The sequence below is a fragment of the Phyllobates terribilis genome, unplaced genomic scaffold (assembly GCF_046119375.1).
Source record: "Phyllobates terribilis strain yellow unplaced genomic scaffold, ASM4611937v1 Scaffold_5__5_contigs__length_657084704, whole genome shotgun sequence".
Lineage (NCBI taxonomy): Eukaryota > Metazoa > Chordata > Amphibia > Anura > Dendrobatidae > Phyllobates > Phyllobates terribilis.
Window position 1 is genome coordinate 138,187,471 of NW_027362765.1, and position 26,937 is coordinate 138,214,407.

Genomic DNA, 26,937 nt, shown 5'->3' on the forward strand with positions numbered 1-26,937 from the left:
CCTTTAGACCAGCCGAGGTCCCGCCCAAACATTCCCTGGAATATCCATTTATTCTCTATGGGGCTTCTGGAAAAAGCTGAGCGCGACACATGGTTGAGCATGCGCACTGCCTTTCCCTTCTAACCAGGATGAGTGCCCTGTTCAGCCAATTGGTGCGCGTCCCAGTGGTCAGATGCCCACTAATCTATAAGTTATCACCTATCCACAGGATAGGGAATAACTTGTTTTCATAGAACAATCCCTTTAAGTACCTAATTAGTTCACATCCTTAAAGGGTTAAAAAAAGAAAACATTGGCTTATCTGCATGTAAGAAGCTAAAAAAACTTTTACTAGGACAGGACTGATTAATCTAAAGGTGTTTTTGCAAGGTCTGACCAAAACTGAACTACTTAGAAAAAAGCAAGAAAGAGCACCACACTTCTTATCCTCTCTGATTGGCTGAGAGTGCCGACAGAGGGGAGGGGCTTATCTCACTACTACTTAGAAAAAAGCAAGAAAGAGCACCACACTGCTTATCCTCTCTGATTGGCTGAGAGTGCTGACAGAGGGGAGGGGCTTATCTGACTACTACTTAGAAAAAAGCAAGAAAGAGCGACACACTTCTTATCCTCTCTGATTGGCTGCGAGTGCTGACAGAGGGGGGGGGGCTTATCTCACTCGCGTTTCGGCGCTTTTGCCAGTCCCCTTGAGAAAGGCAAAAGCGCCGAAACGCGCGTCAGGGAAACACGTGCTGATGCAGGTTGACGCGGTGCTTTTCTATTTATTCAAAGGTAATCACGGCCTATAGTGGCTATATATGATGTGAAGGGCTTGATGTATATGTACAATAGTAAACTACTCACTATTTATTATCCACATGCGGCTATTTCATGTGATGCGTCTCTCCTTTATTTACCAGCACCACTATATCCCATATTACCTATAGATATGGCTCAGTATGAATGTAGAGGGGCCCTACACGTGCATCTTACATGTTGTGTATCTGCTTTTAATAGTATTTTTTAAATGCATATGTATGTATTTTTCTCCCCTCCTCCCCAATTATCCTGTGTAGTATTTACAATAAAGTTTTTTCATCTTTTCCACTATGATGGACCATTTGATCATCTTTTTTTGGTTTTCTGCACTCCCTTGTTTTTAATTTTATGTATAATCATTTTTAAATAAATAATGTTAATACTTTGATATGCCTCTAGATGTATTTCTGTATTTGTTCTGATTTTCCATAGATACCAAATATGCTGGTATATATTATTTTTTTAGCATAGTATATTAATAGTATACTCTATTTTTGAAAAGTGGATATTCCCTAGCATCACTTCACAGACCATAGAATTCATGCAGAAGAAGAAACCTTTTAAAACCCAATTATTTGCATAACACCCTATTGTACACTCATGTGACTATAGTTTGACAATCGACCCTCTATTTTTTTTATTTTCTTTCTGAAATCAGACACAAAATGTTAAAAAATAAAAAGTTGTACATTATCATATTTTTTATCACTTTTTTGTGTTTTTTTAACGTAATTATTTTACTACTTTAACTCTAGAAGAAGAGTCTAAAAAATGAATATATTAAAGTGTGCTTTTTTTAATAGGGGACACTTTTCTACATTTGAGACAGCTCTTTCAGCAGGTTTCCATCTCTCGTCTCTCAAAATTTCAAGTGAGAGGAGAGTCAGGAAGCTGCGGGAGGGCACAACTGTGTTTCTTCCTGTAAGGCCACGGCCCCACTATCAGTATTTGGTCAGTATTCGGTCAGTATTTTTTCTCATGAGTTGGAGCCAAAACCAAGTGAGGAACAATCGGAGAAAAGGTAAAATAGAAACAAGTCACCAATTCTGCATTTATCACCCACTACTGGTTTTGGCTCCCACTCCTGAGAAAAAATACTGACCGAATACTGACCAAACACTGATAGTGGGGCCGTGGCCTTAGCCAGGCTGTGAGTGCTCTGATATGCTTACCACAGCAATGACAGCTACAGCAAGTCAATCAAAGCCTTCCTTTATGCCCCAGCAGTAAGTTAACAGCCAGGATATGAGATTTGTTTAAAGCATAAGGCCCGTTAATGACCAAATGATGGTCATTAAGAAGTTAAAGACTACTCTGCTCAGTGGTAGTGGTTAGCCGATGCAAGGATCTGGGTCACATGCTCACCATGGGCTGAGCGGTCTAAACACCTGGGGCACCATGGCCTTGTCTGTATGGATTTTGTGGTGGTTGGTGGCTTTTCATTGACCAACAGAGGCATCTAAGTGGTGTAATGCAGCGACTTGCTGGCATTACGGTAATGGTCCAGGATGTGTTTTACCTGACCATGTACCTTCCCCCTCAGGTGACTAGTCACATGACTGTGACATAGCACAGGTCCTGCGCGCACAGAATGTCTGTCTAATCACATGACTGTGACATCAGCAAGGTCCTGTCAGTATGTGTGTGTGTGCACGGGATGCATATATAAACCCTGCTTGATGGGAGACAGGTGTGTTCTGTGAGAGAGGCGTAAGGCCTGTTCCCGTGTGTGGGGGACACCAACCGTGTGAGGCCTAGTGAGGCCGAGTGAAGCCTGGTGCCTGAAAGGTCGAGACTGGATCCTGTGTGGATGCTAGTGGCCTTGGAAGGCAGAGGTTTTGAGGAAGAGTCCTGAAAGGCAGAGCCTGGATCCTGTGCGGATGTCAGTGGCCTTTGAGGGAACGACGGCTAGAGACCCCTACCTGGGAAGCAGCAAAGCCACAGTGGTGGCGGATTATTGAGGAAGAGTCCTGAAAGGCAGAGCCTGGATCCTGTGTGGATGTCAGTGGCCTTTGAGGGAACGACGGCTGGAGACCCCCACCTGGGAAGCCGCAAAGCCACAGTGGTGGCGGAGTAATGGACTGAGACAGCTAAACCTGGCAAAGGTAATACCCTGTGTTATATGGACATTAATATGGACATTGCTAAGTTATTACCTTGCTGAAGGCTGTACCTGGAGCAATTGGGCCGGTGTGTCACTTGGCTCGTGAATATTATATATATGTGTGTCGGCGTGCCACTGAGTTGGACCCGGTCATATGCGGTTTATGAAGTAATAAACTGCTGAGCATTGTTTAAAAATGGAAAGACATTGCACGTGTGCATTGATTGTCGCAGCGAAGAGAGTATCCCCCATTATGATGTCTAGTGCTGCCTTACATATGGTTCGAGAATGCGGGCAACTGCAGCCCGGTTGCTAGGGGCAACTGCAGTCTGGTTGCTTGAGGCAACTGCAGCCCGGTTGCTAGGGGCAACGGCACAGGACGAGTGTGGATTAAAGCATCTGGCTGCAACTCGGTGGGGTTGCGAAAATTGGCGTCGCACTCAAACCTGGTTTGCTGTGGCTTGGCGGGGCTCACGAAGTTTAAAACATCTGGCTGCAACTCGGCGGGGTTGCGAAGGTTGTCGTCGCACTCAAATACGGTTTTGCTGTGGCTCGGCGGGGCCACGAAAATTTTTCCGGGGAGAGCGGTGTGTGAATAGTGTCCTGAGGAAATGCAGGAGCAGATAAAAATGGCTCTGAAGGGAGCAGCAACTGAGTCTGAAGCTATTGAGCGAATAGAGCGATTAAAGTGCCTGTTAAAACCGGAGCAGGTATTTGAGAAACGTCTACTGGACATGAAACTGGACATGGTGCAGGAACCACAGGAGCTGTGGGCACCATATGGAATGGCGGCAGTGGACCATTCTATGAACTCTCCGGGGGCGCCAGTGTTGTCCCAGAGTGCCCGGGGAGGTGGTAAGAGCTGTTGTGAACTAAGTCCTAAGACTATTGCTGATTTTTCTTGTAAAAATTCCCCTGCCAGTGTGGTTGTTAAAAAGGGGGCGGAGTCTAAAAAAGGGCCGGTTGTTCAAAACAGCGTGGAAGATAGAAAATCAAAAAAAATTACTGGTGGTGGGTTGGTACCTCCTAAAAATGACAATGTGACCGTTGATAACGGGGTAGCTCCAGTAGAAGGGAGTGACGTCAAAGTGGGAGGTGACCTGTTAGTCCACAACACCATGGAGAGTGACACAGACCCCGTAGCTGACTGTGACACTATGAAAGTAGAGAGAGAGTTCAGTCAGGAGGGGTTAGACGAGGTGAGAGAGTCCCCCTCTCGTCGTCGACGGCGCAAGGGCCACAAAAAGTTTGCTCCTGTAGACTTGGCTGAAAATGAAAATAAAGAGAATGTAGTACTGTGTGCCTTTGCTTCAAGTGTGGATCCTCCATTAGAGGTAGAAGAGGAGGGGACGTTGCCAGTAGCAACCTCCGGTACGGTACCGAGTCAGAAGGATCTGACAGCCCAGAAAGAGGAGGCGGCCAGTCGTGACCAAGAGCTGGAGCCTATCGGCCAGCAGGGTCAGAGTGACGTGCAGCAGTTATGTGAAAACCTGGGGAACGTGTCCTCAGACCAGTTGATCCTGGAGTCTGAACAGCAGAAAATACACCAGCTTGTGAAGAACTTACAGCGAGATCTAAAGGAAAGCAACGAGGAAATTAACCAGTGGAAGGAAATGTTCTACGCAATTAAGGAGGACCGCCGCAAAATCAAGGAAGAGGTTTTGCAGTTGAAGCTTGAGAAGGAGGCGCGGCAGGATGGTGTTTCTGGACGCGAACAAATCCTAGAACGACTGCGCAAACAGCTCAACCAGGAGCTGTGTGACTCCAAGAAGGAGTGTGGTGAACGCAGTAGGGAACTGCAACAGAGTAAGAGAGATTATGAGGATCTCCTCAAGGTGAAGAAAAAACTAGAGGAGGATAAGGCGGGTGAAGAGCACGTGCGCCAAGTGGTTGAGACCACTCTGCAAGACACCCGTGAGGAGAATGATGATCTCCGGGGAAAGACCCTAGATCTGGAAGCTCAGGTGAAGGAGCTACAGATGTCCTGTGATACTCTCCAGAAGGCGGAGACGTACCTTAAGGAAACAGTCAGCAAGATGGAAGCTGAGCGAGAGAGAATGGAGGAGTCCATCGGAAAAGCCACAGACCTGGGCCAGGAGTTGACCGCTGGTGATGGAAGGTATGAAGCAGATACCTCCTTGAGTGATGTGGGCTCGGAGGGTTCGGTGGATGTCGAAGCTGAGATCAAGCAGCTCAAGGAGTTGCTACAAACCCAGTGGACGCAAGAGAAGCGTGAGAGACTGGCTATTGAAAGCCGAGTGGGCGCATTGGAGACGGAGAGGTCTGAGAGAGCTCTGCTGCTGGAAGAGCAGTTGAAGCAGGAAGAGCTTCAGAGACGGGCCGCTGAGAGGCGAGTGGCGGAGCTAGAGGAAGAAGTTTCTGGGCTCAAAAGTCGCCTGACAAAGTATCACTCAGTGAACGAGGCCTTCTTGGAGAAGGAAAAGGGCGAACACTTTGCACTCACTCCCTTATACCATGAGAAGGTGGACCTGAGGAGAGCTAAGAGAGTGTTAACCATAGATAAATATGAGATGGAAGTGGTCAAGACGAAAATTTGTGAATTTGTAGCTGTGAGTCAGCTCAGGGGAAGCATACAGGGTGAAGAAGCTGAAGGTCAGTTGCCCCTGAAACCTGAGCTGGTTGATCGTCTGGAAACCACTGGTGAGACCGAAACGTCTCGGTACAAGTGCCTTGTAGATGTACCTGAGGATTTGAGGGAAGAATGCACCAGTGAGTCCGTGCATGAGGAGTTTAAGAAGGCCGTGGGAGCCTGTAAGGTGTACCTGACCTCAGAAGCTAAACAGCTGGTGGTCCTGTCCACGACCGAAGTCACAGTGAAGAGGGTGGCTATCCTAAGTGACATGCACTGGCGATGTATTCGCACGAAGCGGTTTCTCCGGTTGAAGACGGAACAAGCCGTTAGACAACTGGAGTTGATGAGGAAAGCTCACAGTATGCGTGAAGAGGTCATCCGGGTGCCTCATGTTCTGGTGAGGAAGCTCGTTGGGAGAAATGGTCGAGCCATGCAGGTGATGGTCAAGAAGTCTGGTGTGGTGAAAGTAAGCTGTCCACGTGATCGTCAGGACTGGATACCAGACGAAGACGGCAAGGTATCATTCTCCGCTGTAGGAACAGAAGAAAGCCTGGGATATATGCGCATGCTGTTGGAGTACCGAGTGACCTACCTGCGAGAGGTAGAACAGTTGAATCTCGCTAGACTGCGAGTGGATAGTCAGCATCATCTGAGTAGCAGAAGATGGCAGCCGTCTAGAAATTATGAGACCAGACAGAGAAAGGGCCCCCTAAATAACAGAACAGCTATAGCTGGAGTTAGGGACCTTTCAAGATGTCCTGAGAGTAGTGGGCGTGGGTTTAGAGGTAGTGAGACCTCCAGTAACTCAGGATTCAGCAGCCCATACAAACGACCCAATAGAGGACGGGACATTACGGAGTCGAACAGGACCTTAGATACCTGGGCATGTGAGTCACACCGCTGAATGACTGACCGCTGGGAGCGGGGGAGACCTGACAAGGTTGCGACTGACCGCTGGGAGCTGGGGAGGTCTGACAAGATTATGACTGACCGCTGGGAGCGGGGGAGCTCTGACAAGGTTACGACCCGGAAAGGTGACTTGACAAAGTCAGTGACAGTGACAAATGGTAGGTCCCTAAGGAATGGACTAATGTCGTTGACTAATGTTCCAGGGGCTGAGTAGCACAATTGTAAAGTACATGGTCCCTATGTGAACTGCGGTTTATAATGTCATTGTGTATATTATGTGTTCAACCCCACAAGTTTGAACAGAGCTGGGGGTTATAGTGATTGTGTATATTATGTGTTCAACCCCACAAGTTTGAACAGAGGGGGGGGGATATGTAATGCAGCGACTTGCTGGCATTACGGTAATGGTCCAGGATGTGTTTTACCTGACCATGTACCTTCCCCCTCAGGTGACTAGTCACATGACTGTGACATAGCACAGGTCCTGAACGCACAGAATGTCTGTCTGATCACATGACTGTGACATCAGCAAGGTCCTGTCAGTATGTGTGTGTGTGCACGGGATGCATATATAAACCCTGCTTGATGGGAGACAGGTTTGTTCTGTGAGAGAGGCGTAAGGCCTGTTCCCGTGTGTGTGGGACACCGACCGTGTGAGGCCTAGTGAGGCCGAGTGAAGCCTGGTGCCTGAAAGGTCGAGACTGGATCCTGTGTGGATGCTAGTGGCCTTGGAAGGCTGAGGTTTTGAGGAAGAGTCCTGAAAGGCAGAGCCTGGATCCTGTGTGGATGTCAGTGGCCTTTGAGGGAACGATGGCTAGAGAGCCCTACCTGGGAAGCCGCAAAGCCACAGTGGTGGCGGATTATTGAGGAAGAGTCCTGAAAGGCAGAGCCTGGATCCTGTGTGGATGTCAGTGGCCTTTGAGGGAACGACGGCTGGAGACCCCCACCTGGGAAGCCGCAAAGCCACAGTGGTGGCGGAGTAATGGACTGAGACAGCTAAACCCGGCAAAGGTAATACCCTGTGTTATATGGACATTAATATGGACATTGCTATGTTATTACCTTGCTGAAGGCTGTACCTGGAGCAATTGGGCCGGTGTGTCACTTGGCTCGTGAATATTATATATATGTGTGTCGGCGTGCCACTGAGTTGGACCCGGTCATATGCGGTTTATGAAGTAATAAACTGCTGAGCATTGTTTAAAAACGGAAAGACATTGCACGTGTGCATTGATTGTCGCAGCGAAGCGAGTATCCCCCATTATGATGTCTAGTGCTGCCTTACAGTGGTAACAGACAAGCATCTAGATGTGGCAGACTTTAGTGAGACCTTCTGCAGCAGTAGAGGTCCTCAGATCTGGCCAATATAGGCCTTTGTTGGAAATTTAGCTAATACACTAAATACACCACACATGCAGCCATAAGACCGAGTCCCTATTTGGCAGTATAATGGATATGGGCATGTGCACACATTCAGTATTTGCTGCAAATACTGGAGTGTTGGCAGTAAAATTTTATGTAAAATAATACTAAAAAGTGGACTCTATCCAGCCATATCCCCCATGTGGCAAGCTGTCCATCCATGATCAAGCCGTTCAAAGGATTTTCCCTCTTAAGATATTTATGGAGTATAGATTGGAAATGCCCAAGTCTAATTAATGGATATATAACTGTTGTGGTGCCCATCAGTCTCCAAAACAGGGATGTCCATTTCTCCATTTATGGTAGAAAAGTGTTTGTGCTCACTTTTTTTTAGGTGTTTTTAGACTCCTATTTCCTAAAAAAAGTGTTTTTTTTCTACCCGATAAAGGGTCAAGGCACCATAGTACATGGGATTAGAGTGGATCAAACTAGTTTACAAAAACAATTTTTCTTACCCTATTAGGGAATTCTTAGTTAACAGAGGTTGACCCCCATCACAACCCTCATCTAATAGCAACTACAACAGCTTTCACTCTGGTGGATTTGACCAATTCTGCATTAATATTAGTAAGAATGGTGTAATGCTTTTCCTCACCTGCGGAGGCACTGCCATAAAATTAGACACCTAATACTAGATTTGCCCACACATTACAACTAATCACTGTTATGTTCTGCTACCAGAGCTAAGGAAAGAGAGGAGATCTGTCCCTACGATAGAACTCAGCTTAATCCGTACGATGTAACAGGGAACCTGGTCCTGCGATCAGACCTGCTAAAGTCGTAAGCTAGTCTGTACGGAGACCTATAGATGTGGGGAAGGAATCCCTACAAGTACTAAGGACTGGGAGGAATATGGGACACCTCCTAACAGAAATAGTAGCAGACAGACGAACAAACAAAATATATAGAACATAGAGGTCAGTAGACCAAGCAAACTAACAGAGCAAGACACAGAGCACAGGCTAGCTAGAAAGTAGATATACAATGAAGTCCAGCAAAGCCAGAAGGGCGGAGCAGGATTAAATAGGCCAACAAGGTCATGTGACCAGCAAAGGAAAAAAAACCTAAGAGCAAGGTTCTAACAGTACCCCCCCTTCTAAGAGGATCCTCCGGATCCCCTAGGACCAGGCTTATCAGGAAATCTCCTGTGAAACGCTCTGATAAGTCTGGACGCGGAAACATCATCCGACCTCACCCAAGAGTTATCCTCGGGACCGAAACCTTTCCAGGCCACAAGATACTGCAAACTACCTCTATACCGTCTAGAGTTAAGGATGCGAGAAATTTCATATTCCCCGTCCTCCACCACCGGAGGAACAGAGGCAGAGGCGTCACAATCCGATACAACAGCTTTTTTCAACAGAGAGACATGAAATACCGGATTAATTCTCCAGGAGGTAGGAACCTCCAACCTAACAGCAGATTGGTTGACAACCTGAAGCACCTTTAAGGGCCCTACAAACTTGGGACCCAATTTCTTTGAAGGAATCCTCAACCGCAGATTCCTAGAGGACAACCAAACCATGTCACCAACAGCGAACAAAACCTCCTGTCGTTTCCTATCAAAGTAGTCTTTAGATTTTCTGTTGGCCTCCTGAAGATTACCACGCACATCCGTCCAAACTCTCTCCAAATCACTGGAAAAATTCTCCTCCTCAGGCACGGCAGATCCCAACTTGGAGAACGACCCAAACGACGGATGTCTCCCAGAACAACAAAAAAAAGGCGAACAACCAGCAGAAGAAGATGTATGATTGTTCAGAGCAAATTCAGCAAGTGGCAGAAACTCAGACCACCCCTCTTGATTGTCTGCCACAAAACAACGCAAGAACTGCTCAACATCCTGGTTTTTCCTTTCTGTCTGGCCATTAGATTCAGGATGATATCCGGACGAGAACGACAAATGAACTCCCAACCTATCACAAAAGGCACGCCAAAAACGAGCCACGAACTGAGGACCCCTATCAGAAACAATGTCAGTAGGAACGCCATGAAGTCTGACAATTTCCTTGACAAAGGCCTTAGCGAGAGTTTTAGCGCAGGGCAGTTTGACGAAAGGAACCAAGTGACACATCTTGCTAAAACGGTCCACGACCACCCAGATGACAGTAAAACCCTCAGAGGGGGGAAGGTCAGTTATAAAGTCCATAGCCAAATGTGTCCAAGGAGCACTGGGAACCTCCAAAGGACAAAGCAACCCCGCAGCAGGAGTATGTGAGGACTTAGATCTAGCACATATAGTACATTGACGCACCCACTTAATGACTTCCTTCTGCCATCCAGGCCACCAAAAACTGCGACCCACCAGTCTCTTGGTCTCAGAGATTCCGGGATGACCTGCCAACCGAGATTCGTGACACTCAACAAACAAATCTCTCCTAAAGGTCCCAGGCACAAACAACCTCCCATGAGGAGTGTTAGAAGGGGCATTCTCCTGTGCTTTAAGAATCTCATTTTCCAAAACGGAGTCCAAAGCAGCTATCACAACACCTTCTTGTAAAATGTTCTCCTCTTTCTCAGCACCGACTATGGGAGAAAAACTGCGAGACAAGGCATCCGCCTTAACATTCTTAGTACCAGGGATGTAAGTAACGGAGAAATTAAACCGCGAGAAAAACAGTGCCCACCTAGCCTGACGGGCATTCAGGCGCTTGGCAGCATCAAGATATATCAGATTTTTATGATCCGTAAGAACCTGAACGGGAAATTCCGCACCTTCCAAGAAGTGGCGCCAGTGTTCAAATGCGAGTTTAATAGCCAATAATTCCCGATTACCAATATCGTAATTCAGTTCAGTCTCCGAAAAATTTTTTGAAAAAAAGGCACAGGGATGTAATCCATCCCCGTTATCCTGAGACAATACTGCGCCAACCCCCACAGAGGAAGCATCAACCTCAACCAAAAACGGCCTAGTAACATCAGGCTGCATAAGGATGGGAGCAGAGGTGAACCTCTCCTTGAGATACACAAAAGCTTCAATGGCCTCAGAAGACCACTGAACCGCATCAGCACCTTTCCTGGTGAGATCAGTCAGAGGTTTGACAATACTAGAAAAATTTTTTATGAATTTTCTATAGTAATTGGCGAAACCCAAAAACCTCTGTATCGATTTCAAACCAATAGGCCTAGGCCATTCCTGCACAGCCTGAACCTTAACCGGATCCATCTCAAAACCTTTGCTGGAGATAATGTAGCCCAAAAACCTAATTCTCTGTACAGCGAACTCACATTTCTCCAGCTTAGCAAAAAGCGAATTGTCCATTAATAACTGTAATACCTCACGCACGCTCCGCCAATGAGACTCCAGATCCGGCGAATAAATCAAAATGTCATCCAAATACACAACCACATTTTTACCGATCAAAGGTCTAAGGATGTCATTAATCAGATTCTGAAAAAATGCAGGAGCATTAGTAAGACCAAAAGGCATAACCAGATTCTCAAAATGACCCACAGGAGTGTTAAAAGCAGTCTTCCATTCGTCACCCTCCTTCATGCGCAACAGATTGTATGCCCCCTTAAGGTCAATTTTAGAGAACCACTTGGCCCCCATTAACTGGTTAAACAGATCAGGAATCAATGGCAGTGGGTAAGGATTGCGTACAGTAATTTTGTTAATCTCACGAAAATCCAGACAAGGACGTAAACCGCCGTCCTTTTTTTTTACAAAAAAAAATCCAACCGCCACAGGAGACTTAGAGGGCCTAATGTGACCGGCGGCCAAGCTTGTCTGTATGTATTCCTCCAAAGCCTTCCTCTCAGGAATAGTAAGGTTAAATAAACGACTTTTAGGAAGAGTCGCTCCAGGGACAAATTCAATAGAACAATCATAGTCTCTATGGGGAGGCAAAACCTGCGATTCCTTCTCAGAAAAAACTCTCCAAAAATCCTGAATAGGAACAGGCAATTCTCCCCTATCCAAAGCTGCAATACGCCCATTACAACACTTGTCATAACATTTATGGCTCCAGGATTTAATTTCACTGGTAGACCAATCCAGTACAGGATTGTGAAATTTTAACCAGGGCAATCCCAATATTACTGGAGAAGGCAAGTTATTCAACACTACCAAATCCAATTTCTCATGGTGAACACCATTAATAGTGAGAGGAAATTCACAGACCTTGAGAGTAATATTCTTCAAAGGGGAACCATCCACAGAAACCACAGCAATGGGGGATGATAAAGGTTCAGGTTTTAAATTGAGTCTTTCCACGAATCCCCCATCAATAACATTCAGAGTAGACCCACAATCGACAAACACCCGAAATTCCATTAATTTTTCCTGAGCAATCGTGGAAGCAGCTAAAAATACACCCTTGGAATTTAAACAGGCAATACGGGCGTGACTGACCATTTTTTTTTCTTTCTTCATACGAAGCTCACAGCCTTTAATCAAATGACCAGATTTTCCGCAATAGAAACACAAGCCTTCAAAAAATCGACGGTCTTTTTCTTGAGAGCGAGGTGCCACCGATCCAATCTCCATCGGTTCACCACTGTTAGTACACACATTCTCATAACCAGAAACTGACATAGCAGAGGATTTGCTCTCATTAACCCTTGCACGCAGTCTTCTATCCACCCGTATAGCTAATTGCATAGCCTGTTGCAAATCTTCAGGTGTAGGATAAGCAATTAGCAGGTCTTTAACCCTTTCACTGAGCCCAGCAAGAAATAGACTTTTCAGAGCAGAATCGTTCCACCCTGTTTGAGTAGACCAACGACGGAAATGAGTACAATATTTTTCCACATTACCTGATCCTTGTTTTAAACGTCTCAACTCAGTCTCAGCTGATGCGACACGGGCAGGATCATCATATAATAGTCCCAAAGCAGAAAAAAAACTATCCACTGATCTGAAGCATGTATCACTAGGTTGCAAAGAAAAGGCCCACTCCTGAGGCTCTCTGCGCAAAAGTGACATTATGAACCCTACGCGCTGGGATTCATCCCCAGAGGACTTAGGTCTCAAACGAAAATACAATAAGCAAGCATTTTTGAATGAAAAAAATTCTCGGTGTTCACCAAAAAATAAATCCGGCAAACATACCTTAGGCTCCAAGAAATGTGCTCCAGGACAGTTACTCACGTGCTGACGGAGCTCGGCCACCTCCAGAGAGAGTCCCTGCAGGCGATGAACCAAATCCTGAACCGACACCATGATGGAACAGAAAAATCTTTCCTTAGAGAATTTGCTGGCTGGACTTACTGTTATGTTCTGCTACCAGAGTTAAGGAAAGAGAGGAGATCTGTCCCTACGATAGAACTCAGCTTAATCCCTACGATGTAACAGGGAACCTGATCCTGCGATCAGACCTGCTAAAGTCCTAAGCTAGTCTGTACGGAGACCTATAGATGTGGGGAAGGAATCCCTACAAGTACTAAGGACTGGGAGGAATATGGGACACCTCCTAACAGAAATAGTAGCAGACAGACGAACAAACAAAATATATAGAACATAGAGGTCAGTAGACCAAGCAAACTAACAGAGCAAGACACAGAGCACAGGCTAGCTAGAAAGTAGATATACAATGAAGTCCAGCAAAGCCAGAAGGGCGGAGCAGGATTAAATAGGCCAACAAGGTCATGTGACCAGCAAAGGAAAAAAAACCTAAGAGCAAGGTTCTAACAATCACTAGGAGCTCCAGCAGAAGGACACTGTAATCTGCTTATTGTCCAGGTATTTATCTAGCTAAAAGGAACTGTCCACATTGGCCAAACATTTTCAAACAGGACCTGTTTGCTCTCTTTACTTGTCTATTTTACTAAGTACTTGTATTCCACAAGAAGGAACAATGCCGGAGCATCTTTTAGAACTTTGGCCCAGGTTCATCAAGCAGTTTTCACGTAAAATTTGCAACCCCGACTGGTGAACCTATTTGTCAATTGCTCATACATTTCCAGGAGGAATAACAAAGGAATAACAATGTAAAGTTCGAAAAGAAGATGTTCTAGAATATTTTTTTTTTAACTTTTCACTATCTCAATTATGTTGGGAGACTTGTCAGGTCTTCTTTAGGGTATGTGCACACATCGTCTCTTAGATGATGGCGTACCAGCCAAGTTTTCCAGGACAAAGACACTTCAGGAAAACGCTTTCAGTGGTTTTCCAAGGTGTCTTCACTGGTGACTTTCCTGTCGTTTTTGAAGTGGCTTCCTCGCCGGCAATTTTTTTTATTGAAACTTTAAATAGAAAGTGGTTTCCAAGTGGACGCTGTCCAAAGATTGAACTGGCTTCTTTTTTTAACCACTTCCCGGCTTTTGATGTCTGAACCAGTTAATAGAAATGACAAAAGATGGGACATGTCATTTTACATAGCTGTGCACTATGTTCATTCTTTGGGTTTTTAACACTTTTTTTTTAGGCTGAGTCCACCAGAACAAAACGTTGTGTGAACTTACCCTAAACGTCCATGACTTTTATTCCAATGGTAGTCATCCATGTGTCTGGATACCATGGCTGTGTAGTGAACAGTATGCCATTATTAGAACTGAGGGTATGTCCAGACTCTTTTCATGCAGATTGAAAGCCACAGGTAATCCGACCCCAGAGTGTTAGCTACACGTGGAATAGCTGATGGTCATCATTGGAAGTCTGCTCTGCATTCTTTTGCAAATCCATGTCAGATTTTTTTCACAAGGGACCAAGGAACCAAAAAGCTTTTTACTCAGCATTTCAAACTGTAGCAAGGCTTTCATGTAACAGAATTCCTTGGGTCTTGTATCTTGCACTGATGAGCACTAGTGAACCTGAAATGTCACCTTCCAGGTTACCATGTAGGGCAATACCCTAAAAATATTGTTGACACAGATACAAGTCCTTCAGCATGGCTAACACAACCTGTTAAATAACCTCATAAACCTGTCATGTACCCAGACTGGACAATGCAGAGAACCACAGATTTTCTTACTTTTTTCTGCTTTTGCTTCCTGACAATCCAACCCCATTCATTCGCATGAAGCCAAGAAGCAGGAGAGAAGACAACTACTCCACGTGAAGTCATTTACTCCCCATCAAGTCAGTTACAGCGAAGACACAATCTTTAAGGCCTCATTCAAGCGACACTTTTTCCTGGAAAGATTTTTGTCCGCGTTTTTCACGGATAGAACTTATACTTATTATTGTCTCTTGGACTGTTCACGTATCCGTGTATTTCACATGTCCGCACCAAAACACAGAGAAATGCCCAATTTTGATCTGAGTCGCAGATCAAACTCCCCAAAACAAGTCTATGGGTCCAATAAAAAAAAACGGACAGCACTCGGATACCATCACGGACTGTTTGATAAAAGAGGCATGAGAAACCTTCATCAGGTTTTTTTTTTGCATACAGGAAAAACTATTGAAACTAAAAACTGACCAAACACTGATGAAAATCCATCTCGTTTTCGGCATATGAGAATCTCTGACATCTAAATGAGCCCTAACCACAAGGTCTATATTTTTAAGACATAGATATAAAGGGAAAGAATCTTATTTTTTAGCAGAACAACTAATTTTAGTACTTTTTCACTGTTCGTCATTGGTCAATAAGATGGTGTTATTGTTTCATAATCTACATTAATGAATATAGTCATTGGTAAAAAGAAAGGACTACTGTTTGGGCTCGTTCACACAACAATATTTTCAGTCTGAGTGCTGTCCATGAAAAGAACAGACAGCACTCAGACCAATGTTATTCAATGGGGCACGGTAGATGAGGAATTTTTTTTCACTGACCAAATCTGCATGTGAAAGAAAAATCACAGCATGCATGATTTTCCTCCGAAAATTGGATGAGACTCACCCATTCAAGTCTATGAGAAAAAAGTTGGATGCCATATGGAGCCACAGTAGAGCATTCGTTTTTTTTATGAATACATTGTAATTCTGTAATATAGGAAACTGTAAATGGTCCTGTAAATTATTAATAAATGCTGCCGTAAAGAAAAAAACGGATTGTATATGGATGACAAGTGAGAAAGAAGTTGTCCCACTTTTCTGGATGAAACTCAATTTTTTATACTCTCACGTGAACCTACTCTTAGGCTGTGTGTCCACGATGCGTTTTTTAAGTGTTTCCGCAGCGGCAAAACCGCTGCAGAAAGGCTTAAAAAACGCATGGTAAAAGGCCTGCCATGTCCCCCAATGATAATCCGCATGTCCTCTGCACATGCTGCGGAAATTTCATTGCGGAAAAAAACGCAGCACTACCAATTATTTTGCGGAAGTGCTGCGTTTTTGCCACCATTGACTTGCATTAGAACGCGCCAATTCCGCAAGACTGCATCTGTACTTGCGTAATTGGCGCGTTCTAATGTGCGGATGGTACCCGGGTGTAGAGAAGAGGAGAGTCTCATCCACACCCAGGTACCATTAAAAATGCTCTAAAAAAAGAATAAAATAAAAAATAAATGTATACTTACCTTCTGGCGGCCCGCAGTGCGCTCCTCCTTGCTTCCCGGCACTTCGCGATGGAATGAAGGACCTGCGCTGACGTTTGCATGGATTTATATAGTGTGACCAAGTTGTCAAGCACTTTCCAAATGATGCTAAAATCGCTTGGAAAGCGCTTGTCAACCCGCATGCGGAAATGCATGTGAAGAACGCTTCACTTCCGCATGTCCCTGGCAGGAAAAACTCATGTACAATCCGCATGTACAATCCGCATGTACAATCCGTATGCGTTTTTTTCTGCCAGGGAGATGCAGAAACGCTCAGGAAAAAATCTTGAGCATTTCTGCATCGTGGGCACATAGCCTTACTGTTACTGCTGAGAATTTGCCAATTTTCCCTGGAATTTCCATATTTTAAATTTAATAGATACTAGTGGTCCCGGACTCTCATCACTGGCTAATATACTGGGATCCATCTAACTCTAACCTTAGACATCTGTCTGAAGAGCAGCTTTGTAGTAAAAATATAGCAAGGATTTCTTACAGCTCAGATCTAGGCAGGGGCGTAACTATGGTGGGTGCAGGAGTTGCAGTCGCACCTAGGCTTTGGAGCCTTGGGGGCCCAAAAGGTCCCTTAAATCTGTAAGCGTAGACAATACTATTGAAGAGTTGTCATAATTGGAGTCCCTGTTGAATATCTTGCATTGTGCCTACGAATTTCAAGTTCCACCACTGGATTTAGGATTAGGACAAAATTTTTCAGAAAGTTAGTGACCACTCCTGTGGGAGTAGAAATGACAATGATGTTGGTTGTCACATGCCCAGAAATCGATAAAACTATGCATGGTTTTTATTTTAATTCTTTATTATTTTTACAGATCTTGCAATTATGTATAGACTCAACATTACTTAAATCTGGCATTTAAGGCCACGTTCACACATTCAGTATTTGGTCAGTATCTTACATGAGTATTTGGAAGCCAAAACCAGGAGTGGGTGATAAATACAGAAGTGGTGACGTGTTTCTATTATACTTTTCCTCTGATTACTCCACCATAAATACTGATGTAAAATACTGACCAAATACTGAACGTGTGAACGTGGTTATAGTCCAGAAACCTGCAGTGTCACCAGACCAGAGTTAGGTAACTCTGATGAGACAATAGAAGCAGATTTACTTTTAGGCCTTGCTTCAGAAGGTTAAAATGTATAATCCTTTCCTATGACTATGGATGGCAGCTAGGTTTAAGGTGATCAAGAACATTTGATAATTCCATTAAAAATGTTTTTCCATTCCATACAAATGAGTGTCCTATTTCTAGGATGTGACATCACCTAATGATGGTAGCGGTCTCACCTTGGGGTCCTCCAAGTGGACACAGTGCTGGTGTAGCTTGGGATTCCCTTTGCTGTTTTTCCCCTGCACAGTATCCCTCAGCCACCAACTTGGCCCAATTCTAATGAGGATGAGGATAGCCGGGGATGATGCTGATCAGGAAAAAAATAGAAGAGGATGCAGCGCTAAATCCGCGAATCAACTTCTTCATAACTGGATAATGGGAATCCCAGAGGTTAGTTCCCCACCATTCGTGTCCTGGTGCTTTGCCATAACATCATAAAGTGGAAAATAATTTTGATGAAGCCCAAGTACATGAATTTAGTGGTATATTTAAAAAGGCTGAAACGTAAAGTACTGCAGAATATGTTGGCGCTATAGAAATAATAATAATTATTATTATAAGGCCAACTAAAATGCTACTTAATCTCTACAGGATTCACGGATAGGGCACCAATATATCTATGGGTCTGTCAAACTTTAGGGCAAATGAATTTCTTCCTCCAGTCTATGTATGTTTGTCTAAGCTGAGGATTTAGCGGAGGATATATGTCAACGTGTGAACTGATAACAGTCAGACCGATGATTTCATGGCCCCTATTTACCTAAAGAGAGAACTATCAGCCCCCACCACTCAAGAATGCATTATTGTCCATGGCAAATGCTAAAAAGCTTTCATAACAGAATTCAGGCCATAATATATATATCATCATTGTCTGCTATGTTCTTGTATACTAAATAATGAAAAAAAATTCTAAAATAATAAAATAAAAAGTTTAAATGGCAAGAAATCAGTAAATAAATCGCTCGTCTTAATATAAACCCACCAGAAGAAGCTATCATTAGCTCTATTTATCTCATGGGGGTCCTAGAGAGGAAATAGTAAAGGTTGTCTATTAACACCGAAGGTTAGTATGTGCCATTCTGTGGTACCTCGATGTTCGGGTTAGCCTCCACAGTAATAAAGCACTACTACACCCATCATTACAACTACAGAGTCACTTACCGTTCCCTATGGCCAGAACTTGCATGTTCTCAAATTCCAACGTGGTGTAAGCGGGGTCCAAAGCCTCAGTGTAGTCAGCCATATCCATATCTATCAGGGCTTTAGAAAGTCTCATTATCATCAGCAAACAACGGTTGGCTTCCAGCAAATGCCCCCAGTGAGGTTATTGGCCCCTCAACCTCGGCTACATTGACTCCAGCCTGTCACCTCAGCAGTACAGGTAACTCTGATAGCTGAGAACATAAGCAAAAAAAAAAGCCTATAGCTTTCTTAGGGTGGAGTTGTGGAGTTAATTTTTAAGCAACCCACCTCTGGATGCCCACACTCCACCCGCCCCCTCCTGAGATATGGGACTTGCTAAGGGTTTAATTGACACGCTCAGTGACTAGTGCATGTGTACAAGACGTTGTGTGAGCTCAATAAAGTTTATTGTGTTTCTCCATTTTATCAGGTTTATGTTCAAAACAATATTCATAGTAGTAACAGTAATACTAATAGCAGTAATATTCTTGTATATAGAGGGCAGTATTATACTGTAGTAGTTATATTCTTGTACATGGGGCAGTATTATAGTAGTTATATTCTTATATTTAGGGGCAGAATTATAGTAGTTATATTCTTGTAAATAGGTGTCAGTATTACAGTAGTTATATTTTTGTACATAGGTGGCAGTATTATAGTAGTTATATTCCTGTACATAGAGGGAAGTATTATAGTAGGTATATTCTTGTACATAGCGTCAGTATTATAGTAGTTATATTCTTGTACATAGGGGCAGTATTATAGTAGTTATATTCTTGTACATGGGGCAGGATTATAGTAGTTATATTCTTGTACATAGGGACAGTATTATAGTAGTTACAGTATATTCTTGCACATAGGGGCAGCATTATAGTAGTTATATTCTTATACTTAGGGTGCAGTATTATAGTAGTTATATTCTTGTACATACTGTAGGTGGCAATATTATAGTAGTTATTTTCTTATGCTTAGGGGCAGTAATATAGTAGTTATATTCTTGTACATAGGAGGCAGTATTATAGTAGTTATATTCTTGTACATAGGTGGCAGTATTATAGTAGTTATATGCTTGTGCATAGGAGGCAGTATTATAGTAGTTATATTCTTGTACATAGGTGGCAGTATTATAGTAGTTATATTATTGGACATAGGGCAGAATTATAGTAGCTATATTCTTGTACATAGGAGTCAGTATTGTAGTAGTCATATTCTTGTACATAGGGGCAGTATTATAGTAGTTATATTCTTGTACATAGGGGCAGTATTATAGTAGTTATATTCTTGTACATAGGGGCAGTATTATATTATTTATGTTCTTTTACATCAGGTCAGTATTACTGCAGTTATATTATTGTATATGTTCAAGAATATAACTGCTATAATATTATTTCATAAGGGCAGTATTATAGTACCTACAGTGGTGTGAAAAAGTGTTTGGTCCCTTCCTGATTTCTTATTATTCTTTTGCATGTTTGTCACACTTAAATGTTTCAGATCACAAAACAAATTTAAATATTAGACAACGATAACACAAGTAAACACAAAATGCAGTTTTTAAATGAATTTCTTTATTATTAAGGGAAAAAAATCCAAACCTACAGGGCCGTGTGTGAAAAAGTGATTGCCCCCTAAACCTAATAACTGGTTCGGCCACCCTTAACAGCAACAACTGTAATCAAGTGTTTGCGATAACTGGCAATGAGTCTTTTACAACGTTCTGGAGGAATTTTGCCCACTCATATTTTCAAAATTGTTGCAATTCAGCCACACGCATGGTTTCTGAGCATGAACAGCCTTTTTAAGGTCATGCCACGGCATGTCAGTCGGATTAAGGTCAGGACTTTGACTAGGCCACTCCAAAGTCTTAATTTTGTTTTTATTAAGCCATTCAGAGGTGGACTTGCTGGTGTGTTTTGAATCATTGTCCTGCTACATAACCCAAGTGCACTTCAGCTTGAGGTCACAAACAGATTATATTTTCCTTCAGGATTTTTTGATAGACAACAGAATTCATGGTTCCATCCACCACAGCAAGTCTTCCAGGTCCTGAAGCGGCAAAACAGACTGAAACCATCACACTACCACCATCATATTTTACTGTTGGTATGATGTTCGTTTTCTAAAATGCTGTGTTACTTCTACGCCAGATGTAATGGGGCATACACCTTACAAAAAGTTAAACTTTTGTCTCGTCAGTCCATAGAGTATTCTCCCAAAAGGCTTGCCGATCATCAATATGTTTTCTGGCAAAACTGAGACAAGCCTTTGTTCTTTTTGCTCAGCAGTGCTTTTCGTCTGGAAACTCTGCCATGCATGCCATTTTTGCCCAGTCTCTTTCTTATGGTGGAGTCATGAACACTCACCTTAACTGAGGCAAGTGAGACCTGCAGTTCTTTGGATGTCGTTGTGGGGTCTTTTGTGACCTCTTGGATGAGTCGTCGCTGCGCTCTTGGGGTAATTTTGGTTGGCCGGCCACTACTGTGAAGGTTCACCACTGTTCCGTGTTTTCGTCATATGTGGATAATGCCTCTCACTGTCATTCGCTTGAGCCCCAAAGCTTTAGAAATGACTTTATAACCTTTTCCAGAAGGATAGATCTCAATTACTTTGTTTCTCATTTGTTCCTGAATGTGTTTGGGTCGCAGCATGATATCTAGCTTGTGAGGATCTTTTGGTCTACCTCACTTCATTAGATAGTTCCTATTTAAGTTATTTCTTGATTGAGAACAGGTGTGGCAGTAATCAGGCCTGTGTGTGGCTAGGGAAATTTAATTCAGCTTCCCAAAGATGTGATAAACCAAGGTTAGTTTATGTTTTAAGTGGAGGGTGGGGCAATCACTTTTTCACACAGGGCCCTGTAGGTTTGGATTTCTTTTTCCATTAATAATAAAGACCTCCATTTAAGAACTGCGTTTTGTGTTTACTTGTGTTATCTTTGTCTAATATTTAAATTTTTTTTGTGATCTGAAACATTTAAGTGTGACAAACGTGCAATAAGAAATCAGGAAGGGCGCAAACACTTTTTCACACCACTGTATATTATTATACTTTGGGGCAATGCTATAGCAGTTATATTCTTCTACATAAAGGGGTAGTTTTACTGTGGTTATATTCTTATACGTAGGAGCACAGTAGTTATTTTTCATATGTATTGGTAGTATTATAGTCATTTTAGTAGATGTATTCTTGTATATACAGTAGGTTACGAGTATTATAGTAGTTATATTATTGTCTCTACTCCATCAATTTAGTAGGTCATACAACTGAATTATGCAGTGGGGGGGGGGGGGGGGTGAGGTCTATGAGCACAACATAGAATCCCCGCCAATGGTAAATGGATTCTGAAATCTGCCCATTTCAAGGGCACACAGAAATATAGAAATAAAAAAGGAATTATTACGGCATGAACTGGCTACATAATATAAGAACATGTATGTAAACTGTAGCAGATCTGACAGAAATGCTTTAATATTATGAATGGTGTTCTTATGATGATTTTACCATGAAGGAGATAAGAGACACAAGGACTCTATATTAGATTAGTCCCCAGACAGGAGTAAACACACAGTGATACACAACTGATATCCGCAGGTACACAGAGATAACACATAGGAGTGCATACACACAAGGTTCCCAGATACACAGCCAAATATGGAAACAGACAGCACAAATACTCAGCTCCCTGACTATAAAATCCATTCTGAGCCCCCCAAGGTTATGGTGATCTCTTATGTAAGCAATCTAAATGTAGAACTACAGAGCTGAAAACTCAAGTGTGAAAAAATGGTGTTTTATGGCTACACACACAAAAATGATGCACGACAGAGCACACATTGACTCTTTCAGCACCATTATAGTCTATGGCTCCATCGGAGCATACGCCTGAATCCCATTTTTTAGGGGGTTCGGACATAAGCCCCGACGGGACCAGCGAATGGGTGCTAAGACGCAGTGTGAAAACACCCTAAGACCTCTGTTCCTTTGGAGTGGTCCCACTTTATAAAGAAGCTCTGTTCTCAAGACCTGATCTATACCCTACTCTGATCATCTGTCGTTTATACAAGGGAAGGTGGGCTTTACTATTGTCATAATTTAACATAAAATGTATGTGTTTATGTATTTTGTATCTGTATGGTGATTCTGTGTATGGATTTTACTTAAAGTCTATGGAAATGGCCCCCAACCTCTGGCTGTTGCGGATCTACATCACCCAGTCGATCCTGCTGAGAGTTGTAGTTGTGCAACAGCTGCAGAAACTCAGGTTTGAGATAATAGAATAGGCAGGACCTACACATTAGATGACTGTAGGCCGAGCGATGCTTTGACCGATAATTCGTCCGACAGCCGTGTCAGATCTCAGCCGACTCTAATACACAGAAGCGGTCAATCAGTTGACTGCTCCTATGTTCTCTATGAGAAAGCCACCAGCTGACATGTTGGTTGGCAGATTATCCCTGGGAAAATAATGCAGACATGTACGATCGACATCTGTGTCACCCCAGGCCTGGATGCCACAAACATTTAAGGCTGTGTCTGAGAGCAGGAGGGAGGTTCTATGGTCAGGGACCATTAGCATGCAGCACCTCCTGTCCCAGGCCAGTAGGGGGAGCAGGCTGCCCCTATAAAAGCTGGAACTGAGGGCAGGGTTAGGGAGACCAGGACCCACTTCTGAAGCATCCAGAAGGGTTCCCAGAGGAGAGGGACAGGTCAGCCGCAGCTGAGGAGTCCAGGAGGCAAAGGAGGAACAGCAAGCCAGGGACAGAGGCGACGAGAGCCGATCCTGGCTGAGAGAGAACTGCATAACCGGACACTGGGGTCCGAGGCTGTCAGGGTTGCAAGTCCTGCAGCAGATCACCTACCTGCGAGGGATTTTAGGTCCCTTGGCCTAAGAAGCCTGGAGGCTCCACCACACAGAGGGACCGGTACAGCACAGAGAAGCTACAGGTACCTAAGGCCCGAGTCGCAAGCCATATATGCGTAGTACACGGCCAGCTCAGGGACGTGGGCTATCACATCTCTAAAGGGGGAGATAGTCAGCAAGGGCAGAGAGAGAACGGTAGGCCTACCCACTCACCCTGACCAGTGGAGCTCGCCCGTAATGCCCTCAGACACCCAGGTCCATTCCTACCCTGTACTCCTGGTGGGTCAGTGATAATATCTGCAGTAAAAGACCCTGGACTGCATTATTGGACTCTGTGTGATTTCTGCTGCGTCTGCACCATCACCCCCAGCATCCTATTACACTGCCCTGAGGCTACACTCTTCCCGTGGGGAGTTATCCTATCCCAGTGCTGCATATCTACATCAGCCTCAGCGGTCTGCCTTGCAGCGGCGGTCCTCCCTGACCGCAATCCATGGGTGGCGTAGTCGGACTTTCAAAACCTATAAATACACTGCCACAGCATTTGGTCTGACCACCCTGAGCCACGGGACCGGGTCGCCACTACTACTCCCAGCATTGCACTGAAGCCCGGTTCCGAGTGCCCCACGGCCCAGGGGGCAAGTCAGCTTTGGCGTAGTCGGCAGGATTGTGACCAACCCGCCATAAATGGGTATTGCGTGCCTGAAAAAGACTGTACACGTACCTTAAAAAGAGGTTCCCGCCATCCGGAGCCGTTTCCGGCCATCTTCAGTCGGTTCCCGCCATCTTCAGCCGTTTTCCCGCCATCGGACGCCATCTTCAGAACGCCGCGCGGGAAGAAGAGGGGCGTGGACGTCAAAAACGCGCGAGACTTGAAGCCCCGCCCTACGCACCGACGCTGCGCAAGGTCCTGGAAGGAGAGAGAGCGACGCTGACGTCACCAGGACGCGACGCAAGGTCCTTGTCCGGAGCAGCACCAGCGGAGCCGCGGCCTACAGAAGAGGATCGTCGGAAGGTAGGCCACGCTTAACTAGGGGGAAGGAAGATGACGGACGCGGAGGGGCCTTCTACAACCAGCGGGGCTGCAGCAGCGGTGATGCCGTTCTCTATGCCCTACATCCCCGGAGCAGCCTGGCTGCCCCAATACTCAGGGGAATCCCATACCTTAACAGACTTTAGGGAAAGACTGCACAGTTTATTCAAAGTTTATCCCCTGACAGAAGAACAGAAAGTGAGCATTCTGACGGGGCAGCTAACCGGTGCAGCCGAGCGGGAAGTGAAATCATGGCCAGATGAGGAGAAAAGGACCGTAAAGGACATTCTGACCCGGCTGCGGAGTACCTTTGACACCCGTACCTCAGCAGAAATCAAAATGCAGTTCTATGGCTGTAAGCAGCGGGCCCAGGATAGTATCAGAGACTATGCCTTGAACCTGCAAGAAGCCCTGAGAGCTATCAAACAAGCTGACCCTGGCTGCGTGCAGGACACTGATAAACTGTTGACTGACCAGTTCATAGAAGGTCTGCTGTCCAGCGCCCACAGGACTCAGCTGCGCCTCATGGCCCTACAGAACCCCGATTTGACTTTTGCGCAGTTCAAGGATAGGGCCATCCGGGTGCTCAGAGAACCCGCACCAGGTGGCGCTGTAGCTTTCCGGCGCCCTGCCATCACTTACCACCAGGGGGCAGCGCCCTACCCCGCAGACCTTGTGGGGGCTGATGGACAGGCCCTAAATCCATCCCAGCCTGCAGCCCTGCACCATCAGGTCCAGGAGCTAACAAAGAGTGTGGCTGCATTGACCAGGACAGTACAGTCGTTGCAGGTGGAACCGTCAAGACCAATCGAGCTGGCTTCCAGTCCGGAGGATGTCCCGTGGCGTCGACAGAGGAGGATCCCGCCGTTCAGAGGGAGGCCCGCCGACCGCTACACTGAGGATGGACAGCCGATTTGCCGCCGTTGCAGTCAGCCAGGACACATAGCAAGGTACTGTACTTTAAATGGGTCCGACCTGGGTCAGAGGGCCAACCCCCAGGCATAAGGTCATCAGGCCCGTCTAATTGGCGTGATAAGTACGTGGGGGGACGCCCGGTCTTACCCGTAGTGCTGGACAGTATCCCCATGAGTGCACTGCTGGACACCGGGTCTCAAGTGACTACCATCCCCTACGTACTTTTCAAGCGGTACTGGAGTGACGCTGACATAACCCGCTATCCAGATGATGACTTAAGCATCATTGCCAGCAATGGCCAACCCGTGCCGCAGGTGGGGTTCAGAGAGATGACCATCAAGATTGGTAAGGTGGAACTGCCGGCACAGGGAGTGATCGTTGTGGACATTGACCGTCGTGAAAGTCACCCTAAAATAACCTTGGGTACTAATGTGATTGAAAACTGTCTTTCAGAAGTAATTGTGATTTTACAGCAGGTGGCGATGAATGCGAGCTCCAGCCAACAGAGGGTCCTCCAGAAAGAGATAAGAGCCCTGATGAGACGGCAACAAGTAGAACTGTCTGGTGGTGAGATCGGTAGCGTAAGAATGAGTGACCCATTCCCCATTTCCATGCCTCCCAAAAGTGAAATGATGATCTTGTGTCGGACTGCAATCAGGTTGAGAGGCAGAGACTACCAAGCCATGGTAGAACCCGTGTACTCAGACAGCAGGCCCACCATTTTGACAGCCCGGGGGGTGGTTGATGTCCGTCATGGGAGGGTGCCCGTTCGCATTCTCAACATTGGGGAGAGGGAGGTACACTTACCCAGGTACGCTACACTTGCCAAACTGTTTGCTGTTGAGCACAAAGCTATCAGGGCCGTGGAACCGTTGCCTCCATCTCCACAGGCGGAGGGTAATGGCTCCCAGAAACAAAAGGAGGACTGGTGCCAGAAACTCAATGTGGGTGCTGACTCCACTCCCCTGCACCAAAAACAAGGAGTCTACCGGGTGGTTCAGGAGTACGAGAGAATTTTTAGTAAGCACCCGCTAGACTTCGGCAGAGTAAGAGGGATAGAACACCATATCCCCACGGGGAGCCACCCACCAATAAAAGAGAGACACAGGCCTGTACCCCCTGCACATTATCAGAAAGCTGGGGTCATTAGAGATAGCTGTAGCCCCTGGGCAGCTCCCTTAGTTTTGGTAAAAAAGAAAGACGGTACCATGAGAATGTGCGTGGACTATAGACAAATCAATCGTATCACCCATAAAGATGCGTACCTATTACCTAGGATAGAGGAGTCTTTCGCAGCTCTAAAATCAGCTAATTTCTTCTCTACTTTGGACCTTACTAGCGGGTACTGGCAGGTTCCTGTGGCAGAGGCTGACAAGGAGAAGACCGCCTTCACCACCCCGATGGGACTGAGTGAGTTCAATTGTATGCCCTTCGGGCTCTGCAACGCACCAGGGACCTTCCAGAGGCTGATGGAATGCTGTCTAGGGCACCGAAACTTCGATACAGTCCTCCTTTATCTGGACGACGTGATCGTCTATTCGAAGACTTACGAGGACCATC

The 26,937-nt window shown here is 45.1% G+C and overlaps 1 protein-coding gene across 2 annotated transcripts in view; it reads right to left on the reverse strand.

Annotated features, from left to right (window-relative positions):
* Positions 1-26,937, reverse strand: part of HNF4A (hepatocyte nuclear factor 4 alpha) — a 177,278-nt gene that overhangs the window by 31,920 nt on the left and 118,421 nt on the right. The window contains exon 1 of one of the 2 annotated variants that reach the window (XM_073683065.1): positions 18,548-18,811. The exons of the other annotated variant lie outside the window; for it this stretch is intronic. Within the exon in view, the coding sequence (XP_073539166.1) occupies positions 18,548-18,668 (121 nt within the window). The 5' untranslated portion in view covers positions 18,669-18,811. Of the gene's footprint in view, positions 1-18,547; positions 18,812-26,937 lie in introns of those variants that run through there. 2 annotated transcript variants of the gene reach the window in all.